Source organism: Primulina tabacum, chromosome 5 (genome assembly GCF_025594145.1).
Source record: "Primulina tabacum isolate GXHZ01 chromosome 5, ASM2559414v2, whole genome shotgun sequence".
NCBI lineage: Eukaryota > Viridiplantae > Streptophyta > Magnoliopsida > Lamiales > Gesneriaceae > Primulina > Primulina tabacum.
Genome location: NC_134554.1, coordinates 10,009,240 through 10,026,021, shown reverse-complemented (window position 1 = coordinate 10,026,021; position 16,782 = coordinate 10,009,240). Strand labels below are relative to the sequence as shown.

Genomic DNA, 16,782 nt, shown 5'->3' with positions numbered 1-16,782 from the left:
ATTGACACACACAGAAAGGAAATAACTTGTACTTGATATAAGTAAAAGAACAATTAAAAGCATCATATAAACAAAAAAAGAGAAGGAAAAAAATGGAAGTTGGACAATCTAAGATGCCACAATCCTTATTGCGGCATTAAAACAGTCATAAAACTTGTAAGTTTAACCACAGCTTGACAGCACGTAAAATGACAATCCCGCAAAAGGTCCAACTACATCAAAAGTCTATGCATCAATGAAATTTCTTTAAAAACCAGAACTGATGACAGGCACTTGTACTACTGCATGGTCTCCAAAAAATAACGAAAGAAGCTATTCAATTGCCATCATATTTCGGATCAGCCATCACAAAATGATAAGCAATCACCAGTACAAATATAAAGATACCAAGAAAGTTGGCAAAGAAGCCCAGATCATTATCATCAATCATCTGTAACATTGATTGCAAGAACACCGATGTCAGCATAGTAGATACTCAAAAAAGCATCATCATACTTCATAAATTGAAATTTAAAATTCGCAAGAAAAGTAGAGAAATTCTCAAAAAGGATAGCGGTCCCAATGTAGCCCAACATATTATATTAAGGCATAAGAAATTTCCCTGGTTTAGTAACTCATCTTGATCATTCACTCAAATTGACATGCTGCATGATGCAATTTTTTAATCAACTGATGTGATGCATTCTTGTTTTACAGTTATCTGAGGTTAATAACAGTAAATATCCTTATCCACCTGCCTTTACAAGAATCATATCCAAAATGAACATACAAAGGTTCAAAATTCTTCTGAAGACTGCATTCCACATGTCAAACTTTTGGAAAACCACAAATGATGAATGCCATTGTAGCATAAGAACTAGAGAGTCAGGCAAACGCTATAAACAAATATAAAATGTCATTCTAGCACACGAAAGCAGTTCAAAAAGTATTCTACATGTAAAAGATCGAAAGGAACATGAGTCCCAACGAATAAATGAACCATGGACTATTTGACAGTGAAAATACGTGTAGTTAATCCATTGACACGTAAAAGACAAAAATATTGTGATCAAGCAAGCACAAGGATCAAAGATTCTCAGGTGGACATTGAAGAAGCATGTAGGTGATAATCTACATGTGGTAGTGAATCAAGTGATAATATAAACAAAATATAGCCCCAAACCAATTGGGATTTCAGTACAAATTTATGCACTCCATTCCTGAACCCCCCTAGCTGTGATTGGCTTTCGCCTGTTTTTTTTCCTATCCGGGAGATGCTTAAGAAATTTATTGTCATATCAATCCAAAATAATTGAAGTCTACCATCTTTCTCACGAAGCAAAAATAACCACGAAATCAACCATAAAATCTTAAAAACCTTGACCTAGTTTCCCACATTTCATAGCAGAACATCATTAAACGAACTGATCAAGAAGCTAAAACACAAACACCCACGACAAACATGAAACCGAACTCTTCCAAAAGCAAAATAAAAAAATACTCCAAAACTTCAGGGAAAAAAGGGTAATCGAGATTATACGACCAGCTTACGTTGATAGGCGAAGCTGAAGCAGTCGACGTCGATCCGGCGAGTGATTTTTCGATCTGTGATCGAGTCTTTCCCGTGCTGCCCAAGTGCGGCTTATACTGGGCTAAATAGCAATTTACCTCGCACAGAAAGTTTCTGACATTGACCTCCAAAAAAAGCCCATCTCCCATTACAACCAAACGAGCCCAATACGGCCCAAAACATACCTAAACATAATACATCATTTGGAAGGAGGCATAATTTACTGTTGTCATCAAATTATTAGAAGTCATTTTCAAAATTATAATATGAAGATAATAATAAAAACTTGAATTAAGATTAATAGTTATGTTTTTAAAAATAAATTCAAATAAACAGTATCATTTTTTATAAGACGATTAATTATCTACAAAAGGTGACAGCAACCTAAAACTAATCATGCTTAGTTGAATTTACAAAAAGGGAGATATTAATTGTTTTTTTTTCATTTTCTTATAAGCAAATGACAATGCGCCGTTTGTGTGTTGGTTGACAATTTCCACTAAAATTAACTCACTAATAGTTGCGGTTTATTGATAAATTTAATGCATTGGTGGATAAAAGTCATAGCATGATTAAGAGTGGGTGGGGGCTATGCAAATATTTTAATAGGCAAAGCAGCGAGAAATTGGCATATTTTGCGCTGCTTTAATTAATGGTGGGATGTGTGTGAAAAACACACCAGGAATGTGCTACTTGACAATTTATGTTTTTTTCTTGACAATATCTTTTTATTTTTTTGGTTTTGGTGTAATAGTTGTCTAGTAGTAGCGCAATTGAAACTAGACGTTTGGACTGTTGTACGATTAAAATATTAGAATTATTTATACTTGCGATGATTATCTCTGTTATGAGAGTAGTATTGAAACTCGGCATTTGGGTTGTTATACAATTTAAAATATCAGAGATATATTGTTTGTAACACCTATACAAATTTTAATTAAAAATATAATTGTTTGATCTTACCATTAGTATCAAGGGCTAAGATAATGTGTTCGACTATTATAGATTGCAAAAAGTGTAATTATTGAGAGAGATTGTTAAAGACAATAAGCGGTTGAACACAATGATTGATTTTTCTGATGTATAATATTATTATTTTGTAAGGCCAGGCTATTTATTTTTTTGGATTAATTTTATTTTTAATGATTATTCATTTATTTTTCATTTTTATACTATTAATTTTCTAATCTCAAAATGTGATATTAAAATGACTGTTGGTAAAATGGTAACGAGATAAATAAAACAATTATTACGTTAGCATACTTCAAGAAATAACCCAAGTTATTCAATTATACCGTGTGAAAATGATAGTCACGAATGGTACAAAAGAATTATTTTAATAAATAATACAATGATGATCAAGAACACATAATTAAATCAATTAATTAAGAAAATAAAATACAATCGCTGTAAATAATAGGGCCGGCCGGCATTAATGTTTTTATTTTATATTATCAGTATTATATTTATTTATATGATAATAATACTTTTGTATCTTTCCAAGCGTGGATGTTTTTGTTGGAGAATCCACAACCAAATATTTTCAAAGGTCTCCAGTCCCACAACTCCCGCATCCCCCACGCGTGCATATTATTTACTTTTCTTTACATTTTGAATTTTAAATCAAGAATCACGGCTTATAATTTTGGTTTGGGACGATGTTTCGGGTTCTAAACTCAATACTAAATGTCTTCTCAAATATATAAAAAAAAATCATGAATCAATGTTTTATTACTCATCTAATATCAAGATTTTAAGTTTGAGACAAATTGACAGTTTCAAGACTATAACAAATGTCTCAATGACTCAACAATTTTTTTTAAAAAAAAAATCAATAAGAGAGTGATAGCTCGATGTTTAATCTCTTCCTCTGTTTCTAATCAATTTAAATTAACAAATATATGAATAAACTAGGACAGTTGTTCTAAAATTTTAGGCTATATTCATTTATTTTTTTAATAAAAATATATTGTGGTCGATGAGATATTAACTCAATGGTTAAGATTGTGGTAGTAAGACTTGTTAATATCATGTTCCTAGCCTCGTTGATTGCGAGTAGTTTTTATAATTTATTATTTAGGCAGATTTAGTTTTTTTCATAATTTCTTTGCCCGACACAAGCAAGTATTGGGTCCACACTCAAATCTCGTCAATAGTGCTAGATGTTACAATGTATTATTGTGGTTTGAAACAATAACATAATTGTTGTGATCTAAAAAAACAACATTGTACTATTTTATTTTCGTTTTCTTTTATAATAACTTTTTTCTATGTTTTTCAGCGTAAATACGTTGTTTTTTGAAACATCTCATCACCATTCAAAAATATTATGATATTGTATAAAATTTAGCATTAAAAAATACATTTTTAAATTTTTAATTACCTCGCAGATTTGTTCGTTAAAATAAATTTTATTTTTATTTAAAAATAGAACCAAAGATATGCTTGGTTTTGGTTCACCAAAAATATTTTTCTAAAAAGTCAATTTTCTCAAAACAAACTTCGTTTTGTTATTTTTTGAAAACTCAAAACAAACTTTCCAGTCTATACACTTTCTTGTATTAGCATTGAGCTTCTAACATAAATTATGTTTTTGTCGTTTAATGTAGATTACAAATTTTAAATAAAATTGTGTTTAGACTGATTTAATTTAAAAATATAAGAGACAGAAAAAATTAAAGGAAATTGTCCACTTGATCAGTCTAGTTCGAGTATTTTGATGAATTTTGACTTTTAACATATATACTGGTCGTTATAAAATTTAGTTGACTTGGAATATATCTACGTACCTAACACACAACTTTTTAGTACATCGACTCAACTTTTGTGTTCATTGCAAGAAAACTCGTGCGGATAAAAATTTTAGAGCAGCATTTATAAATATGATTATTTTGTCCATGTATATCGACGCAAAATATCAATGAATTTTTTTTATATAAAAAATTATATGAATATTTTTTTAAAAAGTTTGAACAATTGTGATTTTTAATTTTTCTTTATTTAAAGGATGTCTAAACGTAGCAAGTGTAACTTTTACCCTACTACAAATAGTCGCTGACAATAAGATAACCCAATTTTCTTGCTTCTTATATTAATTTTAAATTTATTTGGGTAATTTTTAAATATAGGAAAAAAAATTAAAATTTACATTTAAAGATTAAAATATATTGATCTATTAAATTTAAATTATATACATTTATAATAAAATATTAATTCTGATTATAAGCAGATATTTATAAACTCATTTTAAAAATTCTATTTATTACTTTTATTTACCCCGAAATAATGTTAATAAAAATATCAACAAAACAACAAAAATATAGTATTAATAATTTATTTTAGTTACTAGAAAATATCACATATGCACTTTTTGTTTCGAGGAAATAATAATTGTCTCGATTATGAGAGCAATCGAATTATTATGTTTGTTTTATTATACGGTTTCAAAGATTGTGTTCATATAGTTGCAAGAACAAGAAACCATACATTTCGATATACATAATCATTAAACAAAATCATATATTTATATTTCACTCGAAACTATTTTCTAAAATATACCTATCAAATGAAATTATTCCGAATATTTTATTTATTATTTGGACAATTAAATTAATTATACAACTTTATATGAAGTGTGATACTTGATTATTTTGTTCCCTTCACTCCAAACAAGAGAGCATGAAATTAGAATATTATAATCATCTTCAACACTTTTTCAATTACATTATTAATCCCTTAATTGTAGATAAATCAAGTCCCAAGATTTCCTTCTCTGGCCAAAGATTTTCTTCAGGCGTTACATCATGTTCCCTCTAATTATTTTATTAATGGAATCAGTGGCCACCCTTTTCCTTTTTCCCTTATTATTAAAAAATTTGATTAGATTTCTTTTCCTAACTTTAGGTAATGGGATGGCCCATTTTGTTCACTAACCCTATTTGCTTTGATTATTAGTGTCACAAACAAACAATAATTCAAACCCTGCTCTACTTAATTACGTGCTAAATTTTGACAAATACAATCGAGGGTTTTGAAAGGACTATTCGGCAGATCGATGACTTCATATGAATTTCAATATGTTTGTAGGACCGAGCGATTGCTGCTTTACCAAAAGCTATAGCTAGTAGTAATTGTGCAACTCAAATCTTTTAAACCGCACAGCAGCTCAAGCACCACGGTTCGATCGCTCTATCAAGCAAGGACAATTATTGCACTCAACAATCTCTCTCCCAATAATTGCACTCCTTGCAATCAATAGAAATCGAACCCGTGACATTAGCTCTGATACCAATTGTAGGACCGAGCGCTTGCCGCTTTACCAAAAGCTATAACTAGTAGTAATGATGCAACTCAAATTTTTTAAACCGTACAGCAGCTCAGGTATCACGATTCGATCGCTCTACCGAGCAAAGACAATTATTGCACCCAACAATATTGAAAACGGCTGTTGAGATTATGCGTTTATATCGATTTTCCAGATCTAAATATTACTCCGATCTTGGGATTGTATGATTTTTTGCCCACAAATGGGTCATGAATCAAATATGCGCATAAATAAAATTAGTCGACAGAATCAATCTTCTTTTTCAGAAATTTATGCGTAAATTTGAGTTTTTCGGGATTTCCTCCGTAAATTTTCTGATCCCCTAAGTACATAATTATTTTTGTGAGATTTATTGAATGAAACTATTCATCTAGCTAATATGGACATGAATGTATGATTGCGAGAACATTCGGAGCTAAAATTTTACTATCATTGTCTATGGATACCTGCTACAATTTGATAACCGATTTTTGAATAAAATATATTTCTTAATTATTTTATTATATAGGAAATATTCTATTTTATGGAGCACACGTATCACACTGAATACGTACAAATTTAAAAAATATATTATTTACAATAGAAAATCTAGAATATTCATATTTGGTGGGGGAAGCAAACACGTCAAACTCAAATGTATTAAAAAAATAGTGGATATCTTGTCATGCGGGTTTATGAATTTATATCAGTCGGACGGATCAATTTGATCCATATCAATTATGAAAAGTAATATTTTTAGATTAAAAACAATATTTTTTTATGGGTAGGTTCGGATATACAATCTCTTGAACAAAATTGAAATATGAAACAAAATCTCGTAAGAGTTTTTGTGTTAAAAAAATTAGCTAACAAATAATTGATTTTACAATAATTAGTTTTAGTTTTTCTTTAAGAAGCAAAATTTCACTTTTATTGAACTATTAATTTTTCAACGACCTTGAGCTTTAAACTTGTTATTATTACTGACTAACTCAAACCACAATTTTATACAGCAAGTAAATTATTTATTAAGAATAATATTTTTAAAATTTTATGCATAATTTACTAAAAATCAATTTTCCCTCTAATTGCTACAAATTTTTAACATATGAAGTCGTTTTATTTGTCCAATTTTCGTCCCTCCATAAAACCATTGAGTCCCTGATTGTGTCAGACAAGTTATAAATCAAAAAAATTAATTTTAACTATTTATTATATTTTCTTGTCGTAATTTAGGTATTTTTACTATTTTTAAACCTTAATTTTTTTATTCCCTTATATTAAATAAAAGATGTAATTACATAATATACATATGATCGTTAACTGTTTTTTGGTTAACTATATCAATTTCAATGTGCTGAACTAAAAAAATTCAATAAGTTTATTTAATATAACTTTAAATATTGCAATTCTGAAATTTAATTTATAAATTAAATTCATTTAAACAACAAATATCTTAATTCAGCTTACATTCGTTTAAAAGCTTACTCTTAAAAAAAATCGATGTTTGATTCCAAATATACAATTCTATATAAAAAAAGAAAGAAAAGAAGATAGCACGAGGTAAAAGTGATGATAATAAATATTAATTAAATAAATAAAAGTGCATAAAAAAAGTTTAATTTTCCCATTAATTGATGGATGAATCATGCTTCGAAGTGGTTCAAAAAATGACTGTGAATCACATCAATAAAAAGTTATAATGTAGGCCATTACACCATTATATCACCGCTTTTAATTATATATTGAATCCTATTTCTTAAAGTACATTTATTTTGATAAATTGTTTGAATCTTTTTGTATGGCATTTGTATAAAAATACCTTTTATTTAGAAAATGTAACATATAATTAATATTATCAAATTCTTTAATATAGTAAATTATTTACAAAATCACGCCTTTATAAATTATTAGTTACTGTAAGATCAATTAATTTTTTCTTAATTAAAAGCATAACTAGTTGTAACGTTATAATTTTAATATTTTAAAACTTATAACGTAAGTATTTTGATTTAACCACTCTTCTGAATATGTTAATCACCGATCCCAACGTTTTCAAAAATACAAATTAAATTAATTACTGATATATAAATTTGCTAAACAATATTTTATGCATTCATGGAAACCGGAAAATATGAAAAAAATATCATTTTTACATGCTTTACGGGAAATTGGCCTTAAGTCCCCAGCCGTCGATTTTTTTTGTGTTCAGTCACTGGGTACTTTTTTAGTACCACATTTCCACATGAAATGTAACACATTTCTACATGAAGCGTACCACATTTTGTATGACATAGTACCACAATTTTGTGGGTAAGGAGTGAACCCAAAGAAATGTTTTGATTGAGGATTTTTCACCAACTTCGAACGATACCTCAAAAAAAAAAACAATTGGGAAAAAAAAAGGGTAATTGGACCAGTGTCTTTTTTTTATTTTAGTTTGTGGGTAATAAATAGTTGGTCAAAGTGATTTGGTCTTCAGGTTTAAACATGAGAATATATCTTTGACGCCTCCATTAAGCATAATGTTTTTCTTTGATTTTAAAAAAATAGTTATTATAAAATTAGAGTCCAAGCTTCAAAGACATTGACATACTTAACATTAATAACATTTTATTTATCACAATTATAAAAAGATATAATACAATAACAAATTATGCAAATAATTATTTTTGTATATATAATTTTGAACACGTGAAGTTGAACGAGGCCTTCTTCTTCAGCTCATCGTGAAAAATTTGATCTATTTTATAAGCATGTGATCTTCAGCAAGGGAATAAGTTTTATATAACATTTTGTTAATAACAATCTCTGTACCACATATAGAAGTCTATAACTTATATTGATTTTGAAAAGTTAAAAGAAGTTATAATCCATTGATTAAGAATTTTGTAGATAATGATGCAGAAAATGTTAAACAACGATTATGTGAATTATTTTGTTTTGTTTTTTTAATAATTAATGCGCTTTAACTTCGATTATTTTCCATGTACATAGCCAATATTTTGATTCTTCGACGTGTTTTGAGCAAACAACGATGTAACTTTCTATGCGTTATTTTTAGTACTTAAAATCATGAATAAATTGATTTGAGAGCATTGAAATTCCTCTTTAACGTTATATTTTTTTTAAAAACAACTTAATGTAACATAATGTAATTATTTTATAAAATTTTTAAACTTATAGATAAAATATAAAAGAGTGCGTCTTTTGTAAGACGGTCTCAAGAATCTTTATCTGTGAGACAGGTCAATCATACCGATATTCACAATAAAAAGTAATACTCTCAACATAAAAAATAATACTTTTTCATAGATGACACAAATAAAATATTCGTCTCATAAAATATGACACATGATATCGTTTCAAACAAATTTTTACCAATATTAAAAAAGAACTCAAAAATTGAGTCGACACCCTCAAAAAGATAAATTAATGTTTGATATAGTGGCTTTTGATTAATGATTCAACGACCGACGGGTCCACAAAATTACCCAAAGTCACGCCCGCACACAAAGCAAACTAGCGCATGATTGTTCACACGTTTGGCACGATTATACATGAAATGAAATGAAATGATCAACCCAAACAAAATTCATTTTCATTTCATTTCATTCGAGGCCCGATTTTGAGGCTATAAAGTAGTTTAGTCATGTTTCTCAGCACCCAATCCAATCTCTATTCAGCCGTCGTCTTCGCCATTTGACCCGAGTTACTCTCACATCTTCAAGTTGTGCTCTCTTGGGGTTCTTGTCGGAGGTGCTTTTTATCCGGGTTTCTTGATTCTGGTCTACTCTGAAGAGAAGAAGCCATTTTGGGTGCTGGGCTTTTGGCTAATTCCGGTGTTGTGTAAGATTTTTTCGTTGTTATCTTTAATGTAGCTGTCAGCTGTTGTGGGGTTTGAATATTTGTCGATTGATGGATTTGAAAATTATGATTGTTTGTTATCTGATCTGTTTTCTTGAATTTTCTTGGAAAGAATTTGCTTTTGTATTCTTGGTCAGGAATCTTGATTTGTGCTGTCTGAACTTAGTTCGAGTCTCTTTAAGGCACATGGGAAAGAATCGTATGGGAAAAAAAGCAGCTTGTTTTTGAATTTTCGAGCCTTCATTTTTGTGATTAAATGAAGTAGCAGGCAGTTTTACAAATCTTAATGGGAATGTCCAATGGTAGATGACTTGTTTAAACGGCTTGCAGAAAAGCGGGACGGCTGATGATACAATCAAGTTTTATACTTTTGATGTCTAAATATATGCTTGGATTTGTTAATTGAGACATACCTGTGTAAGTTAATTGTTCATTAGACAGTAAAGGTCATCCAATATCAATATAGTGAAATATGTTGGATTTTGTGCTATATTGAAACCTCTCATTTCAAAATTTCGTTCACATGGGAATGATCAATATTCAATAGTTTTATATTTTAATGGACTTGAAAGTTTTACTTGTTTGTATCACTCTCTTGGCTAGTAGGTCGAGCTATCTTTCTAGTTCTCAAAGTTGAAGCAGTAACATATTTATGCCAACTATGGGATAGTTTCTGGTGTTTTCTTGGCTTAAAGCATTGAAGCTTAGTGTATTTCTTTATATAATACGAATATATTATAATCTGTTGCAACCATAGAAGAAAACAAGTTTTCGTGTCTAGGGAACACAACCGGTGCTGACTCTTCTAAACTGGCAATAGACATACTATTGTAGTTCCACTTTCTTTGTTGCTCTTGAGTTTTGATTTGTTTCACTGTGTATGTGTATTTTCAATGTGTATGGCTTTTACGTCGCAGTTGAATTGTTTTGATCTTCTCAACTTGGATAGAGTGTGATGAATTTTTAAACTTCTCCGCAGGTTTCTCGTAGCCTGTAAAAGTGGCAAACAATCACCATAAAGAACAATATGCGGTGGTTCTGTCTCTCAATTGACGTGTTTCGAAAAGCTATCATGTTGAACTTGTTTTGCCGTGTGATTCTGTAATAGTTTATTTCAACAAAACAGCATCCTTTACTCTTTCAACCTCAAACTTTGATATTACACATTGAAATACTTATTGATGGGTTCATCTCACTTTTTCATCGTTCCTTGCTGCATACTCTGGATAAGCTGAATTGTTTTCCTGTACGTCTTAGTTATTTCTCCTTTCCTTGCATCAAGCCTTCTTTTGTTCCATTATCCATTTAGATAATTTAATACGGCTGAGTTTGGCAATTTGTCTATTATCTTTGGCTGGAGCCTTGTGGGAACTGTGGTACTCTTTTGAGCATAGAATTTGCAAAAATCTTGTTTTTACTTTCATTTCTGAACGGTCTCAAGAAAGTTCGAGTGAACTATTGGATATTAGTAGTTATGGTGTGCCAAGCTGCTAGCCAGACAAGATTTCGGGCATTGAAACACGAGAATGGAATTGCTGGGTGTGCCACCATAATAGTCAGAGTCATAGCATGCTTTCAACCCCTTCAAGATTGTCAGGTTAGTAGCGTACACTTGATTATGCCAAGAACTCATTGTGTACAAACAAGTTTTTCCTACTTTTTCAAGGCCACATGCCCCCATCGTCTTCGTGCAATTGTATCAAGAAATGCAAGTACTAACAAGTTTTTCTTGGTTTTTTTCAGGCTGAATATTTCCGCCAATTGCTTAAACCCGTTACGTAGATTGATTTATTTTCCACGCAGTCAAGTTAAGCTCTTTTGTTTTTATCGTTACTCTTTTTACTCAAAGATACAAACTATCGCCATTGTACGATTTGTTAAACTGGTAAGTTTGCTGGGTCTCTGACTTTTCATTATACTGGTTTAAGGACTTTTATATTGATCGTCTGACCATTATTTCTTCTTTCTAGAAGCTCATTGTCTTAAATGGAAAGAGACTCCGGATCTTGGTTTCATCATCGGCGTGCACACTTACTCTCATCCAATCGGAATTTATCTGGCTTTCCATATGATATTGGCTGGCTGAATACTGAGCCAGTTTTGAAGAATCCTCATTCTGTTGAGGATTTTCACCAGAACTTTGCTCCTGTACTGTACTCTGCGTCCAAGGAAAAGTTACTTGCTAGCAATGTTGATTTCAAACAAAAAGAAAGCCCTATACTTGACCCTGCCCCAACCGAGAAGAGATTTCTTGTATTTGATCAATCTGGTGGCAAAACGACCTTGATTTATAGTTCTGGATTCAGGTCTCATGTTCAGTGTGGAACTTGTTCGATGCCTAAACCTATCGCTTATAATGATAATAATGTAACGAAGGGAGATCCCAGGATTAGTTTGCTTCCTCAGAGGCCAATTGCTAATGAAGAACACAAAGAAAATAACTCTCGAGATGATATTGTGGTGGAGTCTGAAATGCGTGAAGACACGGAAGAACTGGATGCTTTGCTATATTCAGATGGCGACAGTGATTTTTCCGAAGAAGATGAAGAAACAAGCACTGGCCATTCACCTAGTACAATGACTGATAATGGTACTAAGGAGTTGGTTGAAGAAACAGGCGAAGAGGTTGATAACTTTGCTGGGCCAAATAAAAGGCAGAAACTTTTGGATGGATTTTACGGTGCGACATTACAAAAGGAGACTCGAAGCTCTTTGAAAACCAATGAATTCTCTGGTTTGGAAGGTGAAGCAGAATCAACTTGTCGCAACAGCAATTGGCTAAGTACAGAAGGAGTAGCTTCCTTGTCTGGTACCAAAAGGAAAGAAAGAATACAGGAGACGTTGAGTATTATGCAGAGCATTTTCCCGAGTTTAAATGGTAAAGGCGCAACTGGTGCTATTGATGAAGCAATTCATTGCTTGAGATCCTTGAAGATGAAAGCCAAGGCGTTAGGACTCTGACACTCTTTAATCCTCTTACCATCTGTGGATTCGACACTCTCTGAACCTCTTACCACCCATTGTCACGAAAATAATTCAAGACATGTATTATTTTTAAGTTGGCGGATATGTTTACTTAAGGTGATTGTGTCACAGAGGTGCACTACGGGGAAGTAGTTGAGATTTGACCGTAAATGTTTCGCCAGTCTCCTTGTTAAACTCTTTCAAGAATAAGTTATAGAACATGTAAATTTGGTTTTCAAATGTTTCATATGATTCTACCCTACCTACAGAAAGACCACGAAGACACACGTTAGAAAGTTAACATCAATTCTAATTGCTTAAGATTTGCCAATTTGAAGGCTTCTTCAGTTAGTTGGACTTGAGGAGAGTGCACACATGGTGCAGAGGTCCCAAGCTTACTCTTCTTGCCACTCTCCGTGGCTTCAATACATTACATCCTGTCAAGCATGGAGGATGTTACCATCGATGTCATTAGTTGGCTTTATCTTCATATGTCTCAAGAAGTGATTTCGTTTGAATGTCAGTGGCAGTAAGATCATAGTAGCGGTGACGTGATACGATCCAGAGTTTGAGCGCCATATTTAGTTGGTTTCATTGTTTTGCTTTGTTTTTTTATGATTTGTACGAGTGTTGTTTGTGATCAATGTGATTTTCTGTTTTGTGCCATCGGCTAGTTAGGCTACTAGCTAGTTAGGATACTATAACAGCTATCCTAACTAACTATTATAATAATCTTGTATATTCATTCCATCTTCGTATAATCATCTCAGGATTTTTCTGCAAAATCAATACTTGGGGTAGATGCAAATTTTCCTCGAAAAACATGATGACAAAAAAATTTAACTTTTTGTTTAACTCAAATTGATTTCCTTGGCTGATTCTGACAAGTCATTTTCTTAATTGTTTGCTGGAAAATGTTTAAATTTTTGAGAAATATTATTATTGTTATTGAAAATTCTGAAAGAGCATTTTTTAAATCAAAATACATCATATTCCGTTCATACTGACCGAATGAAACATTAAATGCAGTTTTGTAACAATTTTCTTCATAATCCTGGATTTGCCAATAGCCAAATTTCATATCAAACTTCGAAAATGTGACTAAAGCCTATTAAAAAGGTCCTTATTCTAATGATAAGCAACTCCAAGCAAATCCACTCGAGTGAATAAGCTTTTTGTCTAGGACGACTTGAATCTCTTTTGGCAATGCTTAATCAATTCCTTTGGATAAGTCTTGCTTTCGTAGTAATTTGATTTTCATGAAAATTAGAAACATATGGAAGAGAAATAATACGTTTATTTCGTTTTAGGAATGGTAGAACATATCTCCTTTTTAAGAATTGGAAATTTTTTTCTTGAATATCTGGTTTAGAAAGTTGCTACTTAAGTTTTTTATATTTAATATCGTCTTTGAGAGACATATATGTTTCTTTAAGGTAGATTTCTTGATTACAAATATGTCTATTTGAAAGTTTATCTTGAATTTGTAAAGGATCCCCTTTAACTTCGTATAATCGCTTGGTAGTGTTTTTCAAAATATTTAGTGGGAGTAAAAATTTTTCAAATTTTCATATTTATTCTGCATTTGTTCACATGCAAGCTTTTTCTCCTTGTAATTTCATAAATCATTGGCTCGACTAGTCATTTTAGCTCACAATTATTAAAATATATAGGCTCCCAGCATCAAAGTAATTAGAAGTAAAAAGAAAAAATCAGTAAAGAAACCGACAATTCTTTAGATGAAAAAGAAACAAAACGATTATATTCCTTGCCAACACTACAATTAAGCTACTTGACCTTCACTTTTACAGATTCTTTTCTTCATCTAGCTACTATAAATACCATATGTTTTCGACCCCAATATCTCACCATCTCAAATACATACATATTTCAAAGTTGTTTCTACTCTAGGCCGGGACCGACGACGGTCTTCGAACAAGAAGAACTTAGATCTCGTGTTCGGACGTCGGAGGTGAAAACCGAACAGAAAAGTCATTGCACTCCGTTGATTGCCATGTACAAGAATCTTGGTTAATGTCGGTTAACGCAATGCGCGAAAATTGTTGCTTAACCTCTAAGATTCCTTGCACATGGCTATTAATGGGCGGCGAAGGTTTTTATGTTTGGTTTTTATAATCTCCTATGTCCTATGCAACACGTCGTTTGCCGCAACTCTCAAGTAGCACTTGTGTTATTGTTTACACAGTCAAGAAGAAAAGTTCTAGTGCAATATTGTCATGATCCCAAACTGAGGCGCTACTCGCACCGACACTGCACTCAAATATACATTCAAAACCAACAAAGCTCATCAGTGCATATTTCAGAATAAACAAGTCTATTCATTCATAATATTGAAATTACATTGTCTTCACAAAATCAAAATTATAACATTACTCTAACGCAGCGGAATAACAACAAAAAAACTAAACAGCGAGGATCATCAAGTTCTTCTTCACCAACTCCAGGACTGGTTTTGTTCATACTTTTTTTGTTTTTTATCCGAGAGATGTTTGTTTGAATGAGTCAGTGATATGGTCGTTACTCAGGTAAACAAGAGAAATCCTCCGAGATTTTAAAATTGTTTTTAACAGAAGTCTCATATAAATAGGGATGACAACTTTTTCTACGGCTTTGGGGCCCACGGGGAAAACTCGAAACAGGGATGAGGATCCCGATTTTTTCGGGTTTGAGTTCGGGGCAGATATGCGATTACTATCCCCATTCCCGAACCAGCTCCGAAAATAATATCAAAAATAAAATAATAGTATTATTAATATCAATAATATAATAATAATATTATTTTTTAAAATATTAATAATATTATTATTATTAATATTAATATTGCCACTAATAATAATAAGTTTTGATTTGAGAAAATATCTGAATCCGTCATCGTCTTGCCATATTAATATTTTTGAAAGGGGGATGAGAGCGGGGATGAGAAGTTGATCCTCGAAGTTTAGGGTTTTAGGATTCCCCGAACCCGAAAAAGCGGGGATCAGGACGATTATGGGGGTGTCGATGGAATTCGGGGACGAGGGGACGGGGATGGGGATGACAAACTCGTCCCCGCCCCGTCCCATTGACATCCCTATATATAAAGAAATAAGAACAAAAGTCATATATTTTCAGAAATAAACATTCATCATTTTATGCACTGAACATATTATGAGTTTCATGAGAAACTGATATAAGTTCGAAGGGGTGAGGATGATAATATGTAAGAACAGTAATCAGTACTGTTTATAATATATTACTATCATTATTTCATAATTTTCAGTGCTTCCAAGATACAGATTTCTAAATTCATGTGAAAATTCATTAGCCACTCATTACATGGCTCGTTTGCGCGCATTGACTGATTAAAGTTTTTTAACAAATAATTGCTTGTCGAATCGTTCATGCTTGGAGGATTCTATAATTAAGAACGAATCCTTTAGCATCGAAATGATGTCTCCTCGGTTCACCGCGCTACGATTGTTTGAACTCACTCGGCTTTCTTGCAGCTTTGGAAAAATCAGAGGGACAGTTGATGCGGCTTCTGCATATTAATCGTTTTTGCGTTCCCGCTAGTGGAATTAATGTTCATTTAGCAATGTAAAAGAAGGATATGCAATTCTAGAAAGAAAGAATGTTCTTTGAACAATACAACTTTTTCCAAGGAAATCTGCTATATACGAAATGTACGAATAGCAATTTTTATTTCTTTTCATTGCCTTTGTTTACGCAGTTATATCAACGATTAAAGAATATATAAAAAGATAATTATAAAAATTCATGTAAGATCGTCTTATCAATCAACTAAATTATTAATTTCTATGTCCAAAATATTATTTTTCATGATAAAAATATCATTTTTTGTTAATTATGTAACGAAGAAATATTAACGATTAAATAATATATAAAAAGATCATCACAAAAATTTTTGTAAGATCATCTCATCGGTCAACTAAATTATTACTTTCTATGTCCAAAATATTATTTTTCATGACAAAAATGTCATTTTTCGTTAGCTATGTTATGAATAAATATTTATAATATGCTAATTTGAGTAAAGAATTGTTTTTGTTGTCAAAAATATATTGTTTAATAAATAAAA

At 31.4% G+C, this 16,782-nt stretch overlaps 2 protein-coding genes across 3 annotated transcripts; one reads left to right on the top strand and one right to left on the bottom strand.

The window, feature by feature from the left end:
* Window position 1: 1 nt before the first annotated feature.
* LOC142546369 (dolichyl-diphosphooligosaccharide--protein glycosyltransferase subunit 4A) lies at window positions 2-1,658 on the bottom strand. Its single transcript, XM_075654052.1, has 2 exons — window positions 1,531-1,658; window positions 2-430 (listed from the first exon to the last, which is right to left on the bottom strand). The coding sequence occupies exon 2, from the start codon at window positions 428-430 to the stop codon at window positions 317-319; it is 114 nt and encodes a 37-aa protein (XP_075510167.1). The 5' UTR covers window positions 1,531-1,658; the 3' UTR covers window positions 2-316.
* Window positions 1,659-9,456: 7,798 nt separating this feature from the next.
* On the top strand, window positions 9,457-13,327 carry LOC142546368 (transcription factor bHLH143-like). 2 transcript variants are annotated; one of them, XM_075654051.1, is made up of 4 exons: window positions 9,457-9,701; window positions 10,699-11,316; window positions 11,463-11,604; window positions 11,693-13,327. In XM_075654051.1, exon 4 carries the CDS (start codon window positions 11,706-11,708, stop codon window positions 12,678-12,680), a length of 975 nt encoding a protein of 324 aa, XP_075510166.1. In that variant the 5' UTR covers window positions 9,457-9,701; window positions 10,699-11,316; window positions 11,463-11,604; window positions 11,693-11,705; the 3' UTR covers window positions 12,681-13,327. The 2 variants fall into 2 exon arrangements, with proteins under 2 accessions (XP_075510166.1, XP_075510165.1); XM_075654050.1 differs by having other exon boundaries at window positions 11,690-13,327.
* The last annotated feature ends 3,455 nt before the right edge of the window (window positions 13,328-16,782 follow it).

Coding starts and splice junctions, on each gene's coding strand:
- LOC142546369 (XM_075654052.1), bottom strand. CDS start 430: ATGATTGATGATAATGATCTGGGCTTCTTTGCCAACTTTCTTGGTATC.
- LOC142546368 (XM_075654051.1), top strand. CDS start 11,706: ATGGAAAGAGACTCCGGATCTTGGTTTCATCATCGGCGTGCACACTTA.